At 56.0% G+C, this 14,817-nt stretch overlaps 2 protein-coding genes across 9 annotated transcripts in view; both read left to right on the forward strand.

Moving 5' to 3' along the window:
* Ift122 (intraflagellar transport 122) overlaps nt 1-5,279 on the forward strand; it is a 50,671-nt gene extending 45,392 nt beyond the window's left edge. For 3 of the 8 annotated variants that reach the window (XM_063237765.1, XM_013145033.3, XM_005000595.4), the window contains 8 exons: nt 620-714; nt 2,399-2,499; nt 3,429-3,594; nt 4,112-4,223; nt 4,386-4,511; nt 4,588-4,664; nt 4,804-4,968; nt 5,063-5,279. In XM_063237765.1, coding sequence (XP_063093835.1) covers nt 620-714; nt 2,399-2,499; nt 3,429-3,594; nt 4,112-4,223; nt 4,386-4,511; nt 4,588-4,664; nt 4,804-4,968; nt 5,063-5,263 — 1,043 coding nt within the window. In that variant the 3' untranslated portion in view covers nt 5,264-5,279. Of the gene's footprint in view, nt 1-619; nt 715-2,398; nt 2,500-3,428; nt 3,595-3,691; nt 3,749-4,111; nt 4,224-4,385; nt 4,512-4,587; nt 4,665-4,803; nt 4,969-5,062 lie in introns of all 8 variants that reach the window. The other 5 variants (XM_063237761.1, XM_063237762.1, XM_063237763.1 and 2 more) reach the window with 4 other exon arrangements.
* A 3,111-nt stretch (nt 5,280-8,390) lies between these two features.
* Rho (rhodopsin) lies at nt 8,391-14,175 on the forward strand. The gene is given in 5 exon segments (NM_001173085.1): nt 8,391-8,829; nt 9,922-10,090; nt 10,843-11,008; nt 11,116-11,355; nt 11,937-14,175. Coding segments are annotated over 5 exon segments (1,047 nt in total). The 5' UTR covers nt 8,391-8,468; the 3' UTR covers nt 12,048-14,175.
* The last annotated feature ends 642 nt before the right edge of the window (nt 14,176-14,817 follow it).

A 14,817-nucleotide genomic window follows, 5' to 3' on the forward strand; every position in this document is an offset into this window, starting at 1 on the left:
GAGTGACACTGCCTGCGGCCGCTCTGAGATAATCGGAACAGCCTGTGCAGGGCAGGCTGGGCATATTTTCTGTTACACACACGGAGGCCTAATCTGTGTGCCATCTTTTCTGGGTCCAGAGGTGTAGTTGGGAGGATGCTGATGCCGAAGAGCCTGCTCCTACCACCCAGGCCGTAATGTGGCAAGTGATTATAGACAAAGTTAATTAACTCAAAAGGCAAAGAGGAGCTCTAGGCTCCTGTTCATCCCAGGCAGGAAAATAGGGTCTCTGATGCTTTCTCCTACCAGACTTCATGAGGTTCTGGGGTAGAGGAACAGAAGGTGGGCATAGGCTGAGGATACCTAGAGCAGAGGCAGGTTACTTGTCAGGAATCACTGTTTCCTCTTGATGTCCCTGAGTCTGTCCTGGGCATGGCCCTGCTCTCTTCTTGTAAAGTCAAGATCCCTGTGTGGCCAAAATTCTGGGGGGAGGGACACAGGAACAAGATTGACCCATAAGCTTGGCACATGCCACCCTTGGCTCAGCCCCTCCACATGGCCTTGGCCTCTTGCAAGGCTCAGGCAGCAGCCACAAGCCATGGGAGACACATCTCCTGCTCTGCCCTCCTGTGCCCAGCAGACCCCACCCAGAAGGACGCCATGCTGGACAAGTTCCATCACTTCCAGCACCTGGCCGAGCTATACCATGGCTACCACGCCATCCACAGGTTTACGGTGAGTGTGGGCAGCAGGTGTGCTGTGCATGGGGCCTGCTTGGGAGAAATGTGATCTTCCCTGGTCAGTCATTGGTTTGACATGTGGCAGACTGCAGGCCAGAGCTGGCTGGAATGTTCTGGCCTTCACAGCTTGGGCAAACTCTGGGCAAGTGATGAGGGTTTCCCTGCAGTTCTGGGAGGGTACATGGTGTACTGGGGCCTTGCCCTGTGTGTGGGCAGGCCACCCATCCTCTCCAGGCCACCTGGGGACAGCGCCCTCTTTGGGCCACACCCTGACTTGCTGCCTGCTCAGCAGTTGACTCCCCCGTTTGGCCCTCAGTTCTCTTCTCTGTAAAGCAAAACAGTCAGCTTGATCTCAGTCCACATCATTCTTTCTGGCCTCTCCCTGATGCTCTGGACAAAGACTGAATTTTATCTTCTAGTGGTGGGGACCTTGGTGGGTCATCAGCAGCTCCCCATCCTGGGTGTCTCCTCTCCTCAGGTGATGTCAATATCCTGCCACTTGTAATACCTGTCTTGGGGTCAGTACACCATGGCTGTACCATGTCTGCTCCTTCACCCGTGCCCTACTCTATAAAATGTCACATTCCCCACACTGCAGATGAAAGCTTACACTGACACTGAGTGTCACAAAACATGCCCTCTGGCTTAGCGATAGCAGACACAGGAGGTGACCTTTACGACCTCATTGCCTTAGCTGTTATGGCAGTGGGGTCACTTCCCTGGCCACTCCCTTATTGAGCATGCACTTGTGAGTGAGGTTGGGGATACAGTCCCTGTCCCACAGAGCCCACACCTTGTGTGACCTCATGGAAGAGGTCATTCCTACACCTCAAGGAGGAGAAAAATGTGGTAGCTTAGGGAATGGCCCAGAACAGCTCCGATGATTCATACACATAGGGTTGTGTGGTTGTACCAGCACAATGCTGCCTTCCCAGAGGCCAGGTGGCATCCACTCTTCCTTCTCCGAGAGACATCATGTCCTCGAGGATCCATGACCACCGAATAGGCTCCTTGTACCTGCGCGCAGAGCACCTGCGCCAAGAGCAGGATGTAGCTCAGGTGTCCTTGGCCCTTGGGGTGACAAGGACACCTGAGCTGATGTCCATGGGAATGGAGGAAAACAATCAAGTCCTCGTGGGTCCAGACAGGTAGGGTGAGCCCAGTGGCTCAGGAGGCTTTGCTGTTCACCATGCTCTGCCTGAGAGGGTGTACATGTGGTGGGCAGGCTTCTCCAGACAGCAGCCCCATCCTGTGTAGACCTAAGGACCTGCCCAGTCACTCCTGTGTGCCACTCTGGGGCCTGGCTGCTGGGCCAGGGGCTCCAGAGGTGCCTTCTGTGCATAGTCATGTCAAGTGACTTTGGGTTTCTTGCTGGACAGCCTGCTGCTGCATACACTCCAGAGCAGTGGCTGAGTCTAGGCTGCATGAAAGGATTCTCTTTGGGCTAATTAGAGAAAAACTGAGCTCAGAGAAATGGAATCATGACCGCCTGGGGCAGTGCAGCTGGGAAGAGGAATCCTGAGTTTGCCCTGGCCTGGGCATCACATTCCTGGCAGGCACAGGGAGAATGCCTACAGGACTCGGGGCAGAGGGTACAGGGTTATGAGGCCTGGGAAGATGGCAGTATGGAGGCGGCATCCTGCCCAGAACTCCAGCCCTTTGCTGTCCTCTTGCTGCAGGAGGAACCATTCAGTTCCCACCTTCCCGAGACGCTGTTCAACATCTCCAGGTTCCTGCTGAACAGCCTGACCAAAGACACGCCCCCGGGCATCTCTAAAGTGTATCCTTTCCTGCCCACCAATGTCCTAAGAAGGCCCCAGAGCACTTTCCTGGCAGTGCTGTCCACTGTCTTCCTGCGCCCCTGCTCCTAGGAAGCCCCTTGGGAGGTTGGGCCAGACCTGGTAGATGGGCATCCAGGCTCTCTGGGCCCAGTGAAGCCTGATGCTTGGCCAGGCGGCTGTGAGTAACAAGATGCACCAGGCCTTGGCTGAAAGCTGCAGCACCTGGGGGGTGTGGCCCATTAGCCCAGCCAGGCACTTGGGAGGATCTGGGCCCCAGCCTCAGGGGTAGGCCATGAGCAGCTGTAGTGTGAACTGAGCTCTGTGACCCACCAGAAGCTGCCAGAAAATGACCAAAATCTTTGCAGTCCCAAGAATTCTAAAAGTCATAATTGTCCCCCAGTACCCTTAGCCCCATCCAGTGTCACCAGCTCCTCTGTAAGAAGCCCCTGGGAGAGTCCTGAGGGGCTATGTGATCACTGGCTTCCCTAAAGGACTCTAGTCCCAAAGCTTCCTTTCAGGGCCCCCCAAATCCAGGGTGCCCCCAATGTCTGAACACATGCCTGGCAGGGTACCTTGGCCTTAGGAGCAGCTGTGACCAGCCCTGGGCTGGCCTTTCCATCACCAGTATTAGCTGGGACCTCTGCCCTGCACTCCAACCTGGCTGTCTCTGGGTTTTCAGAAATGACCCCTGACAAGTCTGACTTAGAGGGGAGAAAAATAGCAGACAGATATCCTGGGGAGCACAGTGGGGAATGCAATGTGCCCCCAGACCAGGCACAACAGGACACTGGCCAAGACCAAAGCTAGCCTGAGCCTCATACGGGGACAGCAGCGTCTTGGTCTCTGGAATAGCCCCAGGCCTGGGTCTGGGAAACACAGCTCCCACCCGTGCCTGCCCTGCCTGTCCTTAACTTGCTACCACCATCAGGAACACACTGTACACACTGGCCAAGCAGAGCAAGGCCCTGGGTGCCTACAAGCTGGCCTGGTATGCCTATGACAAGCTGCAGGGCCTGCGGATTCCTGCCAAGTTCCAGAAGTCCATTGAGCTGGGCAGCTTGACCATCCGATCCAAGCCCTTCCATGACAGTGAGGTGAGGATGCAGTGGGGCACCCCACCCTGGCTGCCCCAGCCTGCCTCACCTCTCCTGGGACCCAGATGACTCCATCCCTGACACATAGCCCCTTCAGATGCAGATGCATCAGACAGTCTGGGGTTGGACGCCCAGCCTGTTTCTCACCCACCAGGTAGGGACTCATGGTGGTTTGAAGATAAAGGGGCAGGGTTGGGGATTTAGCTCAGCGGCATAAGCACCTGCCTTGCAAGCAGGCGATCGTGAGTTCGATCCCCGGTACCGATAAAAAGGAAAAAGACAAAAAAAAAAAAAAAAAAAAAGATAAAGGGGCAACACAGGGAGGGCCCAGCCTCTGTGTATGTGTCCTAACTACAGGTCCAGGGTGTGGCTATGGCTGTTCCTATGTCCATGGCCAAGATCTTGTTTGGCCATGGACATAGCCTAGGACCCAGGGTGCCTGCTGCCCAGCAGGGACTGTGGTAGGGAAGGGGGTTGTGCTGCTGTGCTGGGTGCCCTCAGCCCACACCATTTGCAGGAGCTGGTGCCCCTGTGCTACCGCTGCTCCACCAACAACCCGCTGCTCAACAGCCTGGGCAATGTGTGTGTCAACTGCCGCCAGCCCTTCATCTTCTCCGCCTCTTCCTATGGTGAGTCCCAAAGAGGCAGAGCTGGTGACAAGGCATGGGGACCAGGGGCCCCAGCAGGGTCTGGGCAGAGGCTGGGCATCTTCCCATCTCACCCCAGAGCGGGCCCTCTGCCCCAGGAGGCCCTGGCACCCTGCTCCCAGTGTCACTTGTCCCTGTGTCCAGAGGTGCTGCATCTGGTAGAGTTCCAGCTGGAGGAGGGCATCAGTGATGAAGAAGCCGTGGCCCTCATTGACCTGGAGGCACCGCGGCACCAGCGTGAGGACAGGTGGCAGGAGGTGGCCAGCGGTGGTATCCTTCACTGGGCCAGGCTAGGTGGGGTGGGAGCCAGGGCTGTGGCACAAATTCTACCTTAACCAGGCCCCAGATTCCCAGACTCTGAGGCTGGATGAGACCATGAACCCTTCTGGGGATGATCCATTCACAGCCAAGCTGAGCTTTGAAGTGAGCCCCCCCGCCCCCGGGAGCCTGGTGCTGGCCAAAGCAATCGTGGCCCTGTGCTATAGGGAGAGGAAGACCAGGGATCTGGTCACCACCAAGGCTGCCCCAGCAGTCATAGGCCCTGTCGTCTGTCTCCCTGCAGCAGGGTGGGTCGGAGTTCGTCCCCGTGGTGGTAGGTCGTGCAGTGCTACGCTCCATGAGCCGCCGGGATGTGCTTGTCAAACGCTGGCCCCCACCCCTGCGCTGGCAGTACTTCCGTTCACTGCTGCCCGATGCCGCCATCACCATGTGCCCCTCCTGCTTTCAGGTACCCACCTGCCTCAAGGGCCCTGGGGCCCCAGAGGGCTGTGGGGGAGACCCAGTGCCCAGCCTCAGGCTTCTTGCTGCCTGTCTCTGGGCAGATGTTCCACTCCGAGGACTACGAGCTGCTTGTGCTTCAGCACAGCTGCTGTCCCTACTGTCGCCGGCGCATTGATGACCGGGCCCGAGACAGGGCTGACAGTGACCCCACTGCCTCCTGGAGATTGCCAGGAGCCAGCAACGAAGGCTGTCCTGGCGTGGCCTGTGCTCCAGCCCCTGATTGCCACAATAATGACAAATAAAGGACTACTTATTTTCCTCGGTGTCTGCATTTTAGCAGATCTTCATATTGTCTGAAACTTGATTTCCTTATGCAAAAGTGCACCTGTTTCTAATTTGATCTGAGAGGAACATTGCATTTGTGTGCTCTTAAAATTTAATCTAATTGAAACAGCATCCTGGGAGGGGTAAGGAAGTAGGGAGTTTTTGTTGTTGTTTACTTTGGCTTGATGGGGCGCTGTCTGGACAAGACAATAAGATACCTGCTCCCAAGAACATAGCAGAGAGCCGAGCACGGTGGTGCACGCCTGTAATCCCAGCGCTCAGGATGCTGAGGCACAGGGTGACCATGAGTTTAAGACCACCCTGGGCTACATAAAGAACAAAAACCATCAGACAGACCCTTGGAGGTGCCACCTGCTGAGCCCACAAGAACAGGAGGGGCAGCTGATGGGGCACTGGGTACCTCACACCTGCGGGGCTTCGGCGTTGTCTTAGCTGTGCCTCACAGCCCTGAAGTGAGCCACTGCCCGTCACACCTGCCCAACCCCACTGAAGGGTCCCCTCTCAATGACAGGTGAAGTGGGGGGCACAGAGGCCCTGCCCCCAGCTGCCCCCCCTGCCATCTCCGTGGAGACAACAGGAAGATAGAGAAGGGAGCCAGACAGTTGTGCCAACAGAACTCCTCTGCTGAGTGCTTAATTACTGACGATCATGCCTGTTCTCTCCCACTAAACAGTTATTAATGTGTTAGGATTTCCATTAGCGCGTTTCTTGAACTGAAATCATTTGCATTTGGCAGGGAAAGAGGGGCATGGAGAAGACAGCTCAGCCTCCCAACAGGCATCAATCACAGCGACAGATTAGATGGTCCCCAGTCCCCAGTTCCCTTGGGGGTAGGCAGGAGCAGTGTCCTCCAGCCCAGGGTGGCAAAAGCGGAAGCTGAGTGCTGGGGCCGCCCTGGCTGAGGAGCAGGCCGCAATCTCACTGCAGTGTGGGCTCCACCAGCAGTGCTGGCTTGCCCTGTACTCACTCGGTTTCCCCACTGTACACAGGACGCCCTCCAGCTCTCCCGCGACAGGGAGGCCGTGAGGAGTGGAACCTGACCCCAGCCACTTGTCCCTTGTTCCCACGTGGAGTGGGAAAGAGAGACAAGGGCAGGCCCTCCGCTGGCCTTGTGTCCTCAGATCTGTTTTCCATCTCACCCAGCAAGGCTGCTGAAGGCAGGAGCCCTTGTGCTGTGGCACTGACAGGCAGGTGTCAGATCCCCGGTTTGGGGCTGAGCAGCAATAAGGGGCTAGCTGGGCAGGCAAGAGTACAGCCACCTGCCCAACCCTGAGGCCAGAGCCCAACCTCAAGCTGAGGACGAGGAGGGGGACAGGACAGAGGAGGGGCTGCTGACCCAGCAGCCTGGGTGCTCTGAGCTCCAGTGGCTCAGCCCTAATCCTCTGTGGTCACTTCTCCCCTAGTACCTGTCACCCTCACTGAGGGTCAGGACTCAGAAAGTCACTCCAGCCTAGGTGTGTGGTCATGCAGGTGGGAGCACAAGACTGTGCCCATGCCTGCTGTTGGAAAACATACCAGTCATGCCACAAGCAGCAATAAACTGGACAGATGAGCGGGACGCTGGAGTGGTACCCAGGTGGCAAGAGTCCCTCAGATGAGCATGCAGTCACTCACAAACCTGGTGACAGAGGGAAAGTAGGACTCCTGGGCATTGTGGTAAAGCAGAGCCCTCTCTTGGGCACTGGGCAGGAACAGAAAGGATGAAACCAAGCTCCTCTGCTTTCCTGGGCACTGCACTGGACTTGAGACCCTTCCTGAGTCAGCAGCCAGGCCCCAGGCAGCGCACACTGGCACTGTGAAGCACAAGGCCATGCTGAGGTGTGCTGCGGTGGCCCACTCTGTCAGTTGCAGGTCTGCGTCAGAGCCACACTCCACCTTGACCTCATTAACGCAGGGCCTAATCGCTGGGCCAAGCACCATAATGACCAGAGGCCGTTTCTGGCCCATGGTACCCTTGGCCTTCAGTGGCCAAGCCCTGTGAGACCCTAAAGCTGTGGGAAGGGCAGTGGCTAAGATAGGGAGCTTCAGAGCAGAAAGCTCACAGCCCCAGCTCCCAAGACCTCCCTGTCTGGGGCTTCTGTCCCCACCTCAGAACCTTTGCATGACCAGCCCTCCGGCTCAGTTCGTGGCTGCTCCAGGTCCCCAAGCTCATTCTCAGCTCATAACTACTGCCACCCACCTGCCCCTCATCTGGGATACTGTAGGTGCTTTGCACGCACTTTAACTGGACCATGGTCACTGGAACTCCCACAGCCTCTCCAGCTTCCCTCTTCGTCCCAGGTGTCATTGAGTGCCGTCACAGACTTCCTTGCCCATGCCAAGTGCCATGGGTGTAGCAGAGACTCAGAGATCATGCACATCCCCAGCCAGCACCTGCCACTTTTTTCAGGGCTGGCTTCCGTGCAGATGGAGCCCCCCAGCCAAGCACTGGGCTGCTTGGGAGCTGACACCTGGGGTCTCTGTCTCACCTGCTCATGTCACTTGCCACACAATGCCTCCCTCTTGGGGTACTTGAGCCTGAGCTGCTGCCCCTTGATGCAGCAGGTTCTGTGGCCATTCCCATCACCTCAGCCTTTCCTGCTGTGGCTCCGAGGACTCCAAGCCAGGCAGCTCTGTCCCCACAGCCACATCCACCGTCCTGGGCAGCGTCCTCTCCCTTCCCCATGTCAGAGCCCAGGGACAGCTCATCAGTGCTTAGTGACAGCCTGAAAGAGTGAATTCTTCATCATCACTGGGCTCCCAGACAGAGGCAAGGCCAGCTCATGCCAGCTGAGTACAGACGTGGGGTCCCAAGGTCCATGGCCTGAGCTACCAGTTGGAGACAGGCAGGAACTTAGGAGCCTGGGACAGACAGGTCAAGACAGCCTCTTCCCATCCCAGCAGGATCCTGTGGAGCACCCCCCCACATGGACATCCGTCCATCCCCACAGTGTCACCTTGTCCCCCCACAAGCCAATTAGGCCCTGTGGCAGTGTGGGATTAGTATGATTATGCGCCGATCTCCCGCAGGCTGAGTCAGCGCAGCTTAGGCCCAGAAGGTCACTTCATAAGGGCCTGGGGGGGCCAGGGCCATGAGTCGTCCCTGGAGCCCCGAGCTGCACAGGCTGCGCTGTCCTTCTTGGGTGGAGCCGCCGCGCCTGCGGGGCAGACCAGACCGCAGCCATGAATGGCACGGAGGGCGAAAACTTCTACATACCCTTCTCCAATGCCACAGGCGTGGTGCGCAGCCCCTTCGAGTACCCGCAGTACTACCTGGCTGAGCCCTGGCAGTTCTCCATTCTGGCCGCCTACATGTTCATGCTCATCGTGTTGGGCTTCCCCATCAACTTCCTCACGCTCTACGTCACTGTGCAGCACAAGAAGCTGCGCACACCGCTCAACTACATCCTGCTCAACCTGGCCGTGGCCAACCTCTTCATGGTCTTAGGTGGCTTCACCACCACCCTCTACACCTCCATGAATGGATACTTCGTCTTCGGGCCCACAGGCTGCAACTTGGAGGGCTTCTTTGCCACTCTGGGTGGTAGGTGTGGGTGTTGGATGGCCGGGGTGGGGGGGTCCAGGGAGTGTGGTGGGCATGAGACAGATACAGGGAGGCTTCCCTTCAAGCCTTCTCTCCTGTCATTAGCCAAAGTTCCCACTTATTCAAACAACAAACACTTTGTGATGCTGAGGCAGGCTGCTGTTTGTGGAAGGTGGGTACTCCTACTGGTAACTCCCATCAAGCGGGTTTCTATTCAGTTTTGGAGTTTGGTTTGAGTTTGATATTTACAGCCAGTGTCACTGTATGGCACAGTCTGACTTCAAATTTGTGATGATCTTCCTGCCTCAGCCTCTCAAGTGCTGGGATTACAGGTGTGTTCCACAACTGTTGAATTTCACACCAAGGAACCTGGGTTCCAGGGCAAACAAGGGTCCTCCTGGCCCATAGGGAGAATGATCATAGCTGAGTCTAAGTCCATGTTCTAGTTGGTTGCCTGGGGCCAGAGTGGGCAGGGACAGACCCTGTCCTCTATCAATATTCTTAACTGGGCCAGGAGTGTTGGCCTTCAGTCCTGGAGCATTGGGCCCCCTCGCCAGCCTCACTGCCACCTTTGAATGCTCCTTGTGTCAGGGACCTCACCCGCTTTACAATATCACCTATCCCTAGCATGCTAGACCTGGGTGCAGATCCATAGCTTCCAAAGTCCATCTGGAAAACAGATGGTGGTGCTCACTAAGCGGGTGAAGAAACTCAAGCAAGGAGGACCTGTCTGGACAGGGACCAGAGATGCCTGATGCAGATCTAAGCACCTCTCCCAGCCACAGGAACACAGAGGTGGCAGAGCAGGTGATGAGTGGGAGCCAGCAGGGATGCTGCTGCTGTAAGGTCACAGATCTCTCTGCCACACACCTGGATCCTGCAGGGCCAGCCCCAGCTGGGGTAGGTTGGCAGCATCCCCTCCAGGGTTAGCCGTGTGACTATTTGGATGATGTGCAGGCAGGTTTCTGAGGTTGTCACCTGGGTGGTGTCACCTAGTGCATGGGTCTCTTGCCAATCCCATGTCTGTAGAGCCTTCTGTAGCTACCCAATCCTGTGAGTGGGTAGAGGGCTGACAGCTGCCATTTGCTATAGGTGAAATTGCTCTGTGGTCTCTGGTGGTGCTGGCCATTGAGCGCTATGTTGTCGTGTGCAAGCCCATGAGCAACTTCCGCTTCGGTGAAAACCATGCCATCATGGGTGTTGTCTTCACCTGGATCATGGCGCTGGCCTGCGCTGCACCACCCCTTGTCGGCTGGTCCAGGTAATGCCATCCCCAAAGCCACCGGGACAGGCACTAAGGTGCTGGTCCTCCTCCCAAGTCCCATGTCAAGGAGACTCCCAGGTTCCCCAATTCTTCACCTTGGCCGAGCTCCTAATCCTCAGCTAAGCCAGGGCCACATCCAATCCTCTTTGTCCAACCTGCACTGACCTTGGGCCATAGCAGCTTCCCAGACAGGGTGACATCAACCCCAGGAATGGGATCTTCCAGCCTCCTGGCCACTGTTTCCAAAAGAGCTGAGATGGTATCCAGAGCCTGTGTTCCTCTGGTCTGGGAAACTCACGTTTCTGCTCACCTCCTTCCACGTCACCCCAGGGCCCCTTCTCATCCTTGCTCCTGTCTTCCTTATCCTGGCTCAGCATAGCCCTGATGGTGCCGCTCATGGCTGCTCTGGGTTAGCTGAGTGACCTCAGTCCTCATCCTCAGGAGTCACAGGAACACCCTTACCCTGTGTCCTGGGCCTTATGTTCCAGGAAGCTGCTCAAAGACCCCTTCTGAGTGCCCGTGTCCATCTTCGGCCTAGAAAACACTTATACCCTGTGACTGGGAAGACCCAGCAAGGCACACGTGCTTGTCCCCTGTCCTCTGTCCCCTAGGCCTTGGCTAATAGGTCAGGGTAGCAAGGACGGCTGAGGGCTCGCCCAGTGGCAGGGACCATGCAGAGTTGTCTGAACCTGGCCAGGCAGGCAGCTCCTGGTCCTGTGGGTCTGGGCACTCATGGACATGGTCCTCAGGTACATCCCCGAGGGTATGCAGTGCTCATGTGGGATCGACTACTACACACTCAAGCCTGAGGTCAACAATGAGTCCTTTGTCATCTACATGTTCGTGGTCCACTTCACCATCCCCATGATCATCATCTTCTTTTGCTATGGACAGCTGGTCTTCACCGTCAAGGAGGTATGGGCAGGGGGGCCTTGGGGTGGTGTCCAGGTGGGTGCTGGGCAATAGTACTAAGTGACTGTGCTGGGTGCCACCATCTGGACACAGGTCCCATGTCCCCACAGGCAGCTGCACAGCAGCAGGAGTCAGCCACCACCCAGAAAGCGGAGAAGGAGGTCACCCGCATGGTCATCATCATGGTGATCGCCTTCCTGATCTGCTGGGTGCCCTATGCCAGTGTGGCCGCATACATCTTCACCCACCAGGGCTCCAACTTTGGCCCCATCTTCATGACCGTCCCAGCTTTCTTTGCCAAGAGCTCTTCTATCTACAACCCTGTCATCTACATCATGATGAACAAACAGGTGCCTGGTGTGGGTCCCCAGGGCATGGGTCCCAAGGATGGTAGGGACACAGGCTTCAAGATCCACATCCTGGGCCCCATCCTGGGTTGCTGGATCCAAATCTCAGCTGGGCCCAAAACACTGTGTTTGTCACAAGCTCTCCAGGTGAACTTGGTGTTGGTCAAGTGTGTCAGGTACCAGCTTTGAGGGCTCTGGAAGCTGGCTTGAAAGCCATCCAGTGTGGAGTATGGGAAGGGGATGGCCCCAGCTATAAAACTGGGAGGGTGGAGCTGCCCTGACAAGGCCAGGAGTCTTCTGGGGCACAGTCTCTGCAGCCAGGCATGCTGGGTTAGGCCACTGGCTCTGCCATATTCTAGCTAGGCAACATTGGGCAAGTCAACTCTCAGCTCTGGGCCTGAGTTTCCTCTACCCTAGAAAGAATGAAACCCCAAACTCTGGAATTAAATGTGAAAATTAATTACATAGTAACACAGAGCACATCATCAGTAACCAAGGCCCCTCATGCTGGGTTCCTAGTATCTCCAGGTAGTGTCATCACAGGGTCAGTTGTCCCCACACTGACCCGGCCCCTTGCCTTCCAGTTCCGGAACTGCATGCTCACCACCATCTGCTGTGGCAAGAACCCTCTGGGCGATGATGAAGCCTCCACCACTGTCTCCAAAACTGAGACCAGCCAGGTGGCCCCAGCCTAAGGCCTGCTGGGGCCCCTGCAGCCGACTGTAGGACCCCCTCCACCCCCCACAGCCACCCCACCAAGAGCACACCTGCCACAATGTGGCCATGGGTGCCCCTGAGTTTGTTTCTATTTAAATAATCAGAGAAAAATGAGGTCCCCATTCTGCAGGGACAGCCTGAGAAGGGACACTCACACAGCCCCCAATCTGGAGTCCCCCAGCTCTCAGGGGCTGGGGGGCTGCACCCCTCCCCCAGCTTGTCTTGGGAACATAAGAACTCTTGCTTTCTGGAAAGGTGCCCCACTTAGGGCTAAGCATCTAGCACATAATGGGAACACAGTAGGTGCTTGATAAATGCTAGCTGGATGAAGGAAGGAATGGGTGAAGGAAGGAATGGAGGAATGCATGAAGGGCGAATGTGTAGAAAGACACATCCATCCTCTCAGACCTCATGGCACATGGTGATGAGTCAAGCAGTGGTTCCCTACCATAGCATGGAACTCCAAAGTTCGGCCCTGGCAGCACACGGCTGCTGCAAAGACCAAATAAGATGGTGTGCCTGTTCGTGTGGGTGTGTGGGTGTGTGTGCATGTGTATTTAAGCACTTTGTAAATAGTAAGGAGCTATACAGATTGCAGTCTACATTATGAACAATATCGACTAATAGAATTAGTGAATTATCATGGTCATCTCTTCCTGACAGTCACAACTGGAGATCAAACAGGTCCCAGCATTCAGACAAAGGGGCTTCATGCATACTCTTGCAGGTTTGCAAAATCAGCCTGAGCCTCAGAGGTGGGTGGCAGGGAAAGACAGCTCCAGGGACGCAGTATCAGCCAGTAGATCAGAAAAAGCAGCTCAGGCACTGTGAAAGTCAGGCCTGAGCCTGAGTTTCTGGAAGCCATCTACTGTTCCTTCTTGGCAGTTGGACCATAGCCACCCTGTCCAAACTTAATAGAGAGCTAAGTCCCTGATGTCACTAATGCTGGAGAGCTTAGAAACCAAAAGGCACCTGGTTGATGCACCCCCACCCAGGAGCCCCTGGGTCTTGGTTTCAGCCCGCTTGTGAGACAAGTTCAGCTTCAGCAGCCACAGCCTGCCCCTCCTGCAGTCTTCTCTGAAGCCTGAAACCTGGGCCAGGATCGAGCTGTCTCGGTTATTGCCAGAGCCTGGAGTCTGAGGCCCACGGGGCATTAAAAGCTCAGCTCGGTCCTGCTGTCCGTGTTAGTAGTTTTTGTTCTCAGCCTCCTCACCCACAGGATGGACTAGCACCAGCAGCTCCAACCTGAAAATCAGCCTCGGGGAGTGGGCTGTTCAGTGGGCAGAGCCAAGTAGCTCAGTGTTGTTGGGGAATGAGAGGACCCTGGATGAGGGGGACACCTGACCTGGGGTTGCAGAGATGCAGGGACTTAAGGAATAACAGCAAGCACTGCAACTTCTGCAGACTTCCCTGAATTTGATCTTGAGGGGTTAGCAAGGTTGGGACTTCACTCTGGTGCAGTCAGAGAGAGACTCTGGCATCTCCAGGCTCAAAACTGGTCTTACTGAACACCAGCGCCCCATGGGAAGGAATGGAGACACAGTGGCTGGGAGTGCCCTGTTCTCTTGGGTGATAGGAAGCACAAGTTGCCCACCAAGATCAAGGCCCTGCCTGGAGGCTGGCAGAGGTGGTGTTAGAGACCCCAATAACTGTCCTTTACCCTCTATCTGGGTGGTAGTGGGCAGAGCACCTCTGGTGGTAAACCATGGGAAATGCAGTTCAGATGGGTCAGAGGAAAAGGGTGGCATCATTCTCCCACAGAAAGGAAAAACCCAGGGCTTGCAGGCAAGCATGTGATATGATCAGGTCTATCTTTTCCCTTCTGGCTACACTTTTTCATGTTGGCTTCATTCACAAGTCAACACTTCACAAGAGGTGGCAAAAATGGCCACCCTAGGTCCAGGGCTCAGCAAGTGGGCATCTCTTTCCCCTTAGTATAGCCAAAGTTCCACATAGGGCTTCAATTGGCAAGGCCCAGATCATGTGATCACTCTTGAGTCTGTCACTAAACCTGGACTGGGATTCATCCTCTTATTGGCCAGGCCTGAGCCACCTGATCACCCTTGAACCTATCACCTTGCTTGAACTGGATGTAGTCTCTCCTGATTGGTGAGGCCTAGTCACCCAATCATCCCTGAGCCCAAAATAGAATCAAATTACATAAGCCAGGTGGTCTACAGTTCGGAGAGGCAGATCCCCACCATGAGCCCAGTGCTAATCTAAGCCTGTGAGGCCCAGAGCACAGCTAGATCCAGTACCACCCTGGGATGTGAGGAAGATGTGCTCTCACTGTCCATTCCACAGGTAGAGTTGGCCAGGTAGCAGTGGTGGGACAGTGGTATTTGGGCCTCAGTCCTGGGAGTCCAGCCCCAGTCCACTGCCTCTGAGGAGTAGTGTCTGCCTGGCCTCACATGTCCAGGAAAAGGGACCTTGGCACTCTTCTGGAATGGATGGTGACCTGACAGCCCCTATCATCACATACACAGAACTGCTGATGGCAGCACAGGGAGGGGCCCCTTGTCACCAAACTACAGGCAGACAAAAGATCCATGGGGCACCTGCTGTGTGCAATCCAGTGGGCCAAGCCTACGGAAGCCACGCCCAGGCCAATGTATGCTGGGAACTCCAGATGGGACAGAGGACATGGCGTCTGGGTTGTGGCCTGGGCAGCCCCCAGTGCATAGTTGTCTACTCTGTGGACAGTTCTGCCGCTCACCACCTGAGGTGCCCTGAGGAGAGATTGTAGGC

This window comes from Cavia porcellus, unplaced genomic scaffold (assembly GCF_034190915.1).
Source record: "Cavia porcellus strain 051 isolate PalLab524CR breed Dunkin Hartley unplaced genomic scaffold, mCavPor4.1 scaffold_27, whole genome shotgun sequence".
Taxonomy (NCBI): Eukaryota; Metazoa; Chordata; class Mammalia; order Rodentia; family Caviidae; genus Cavia; species Cavia porcellus.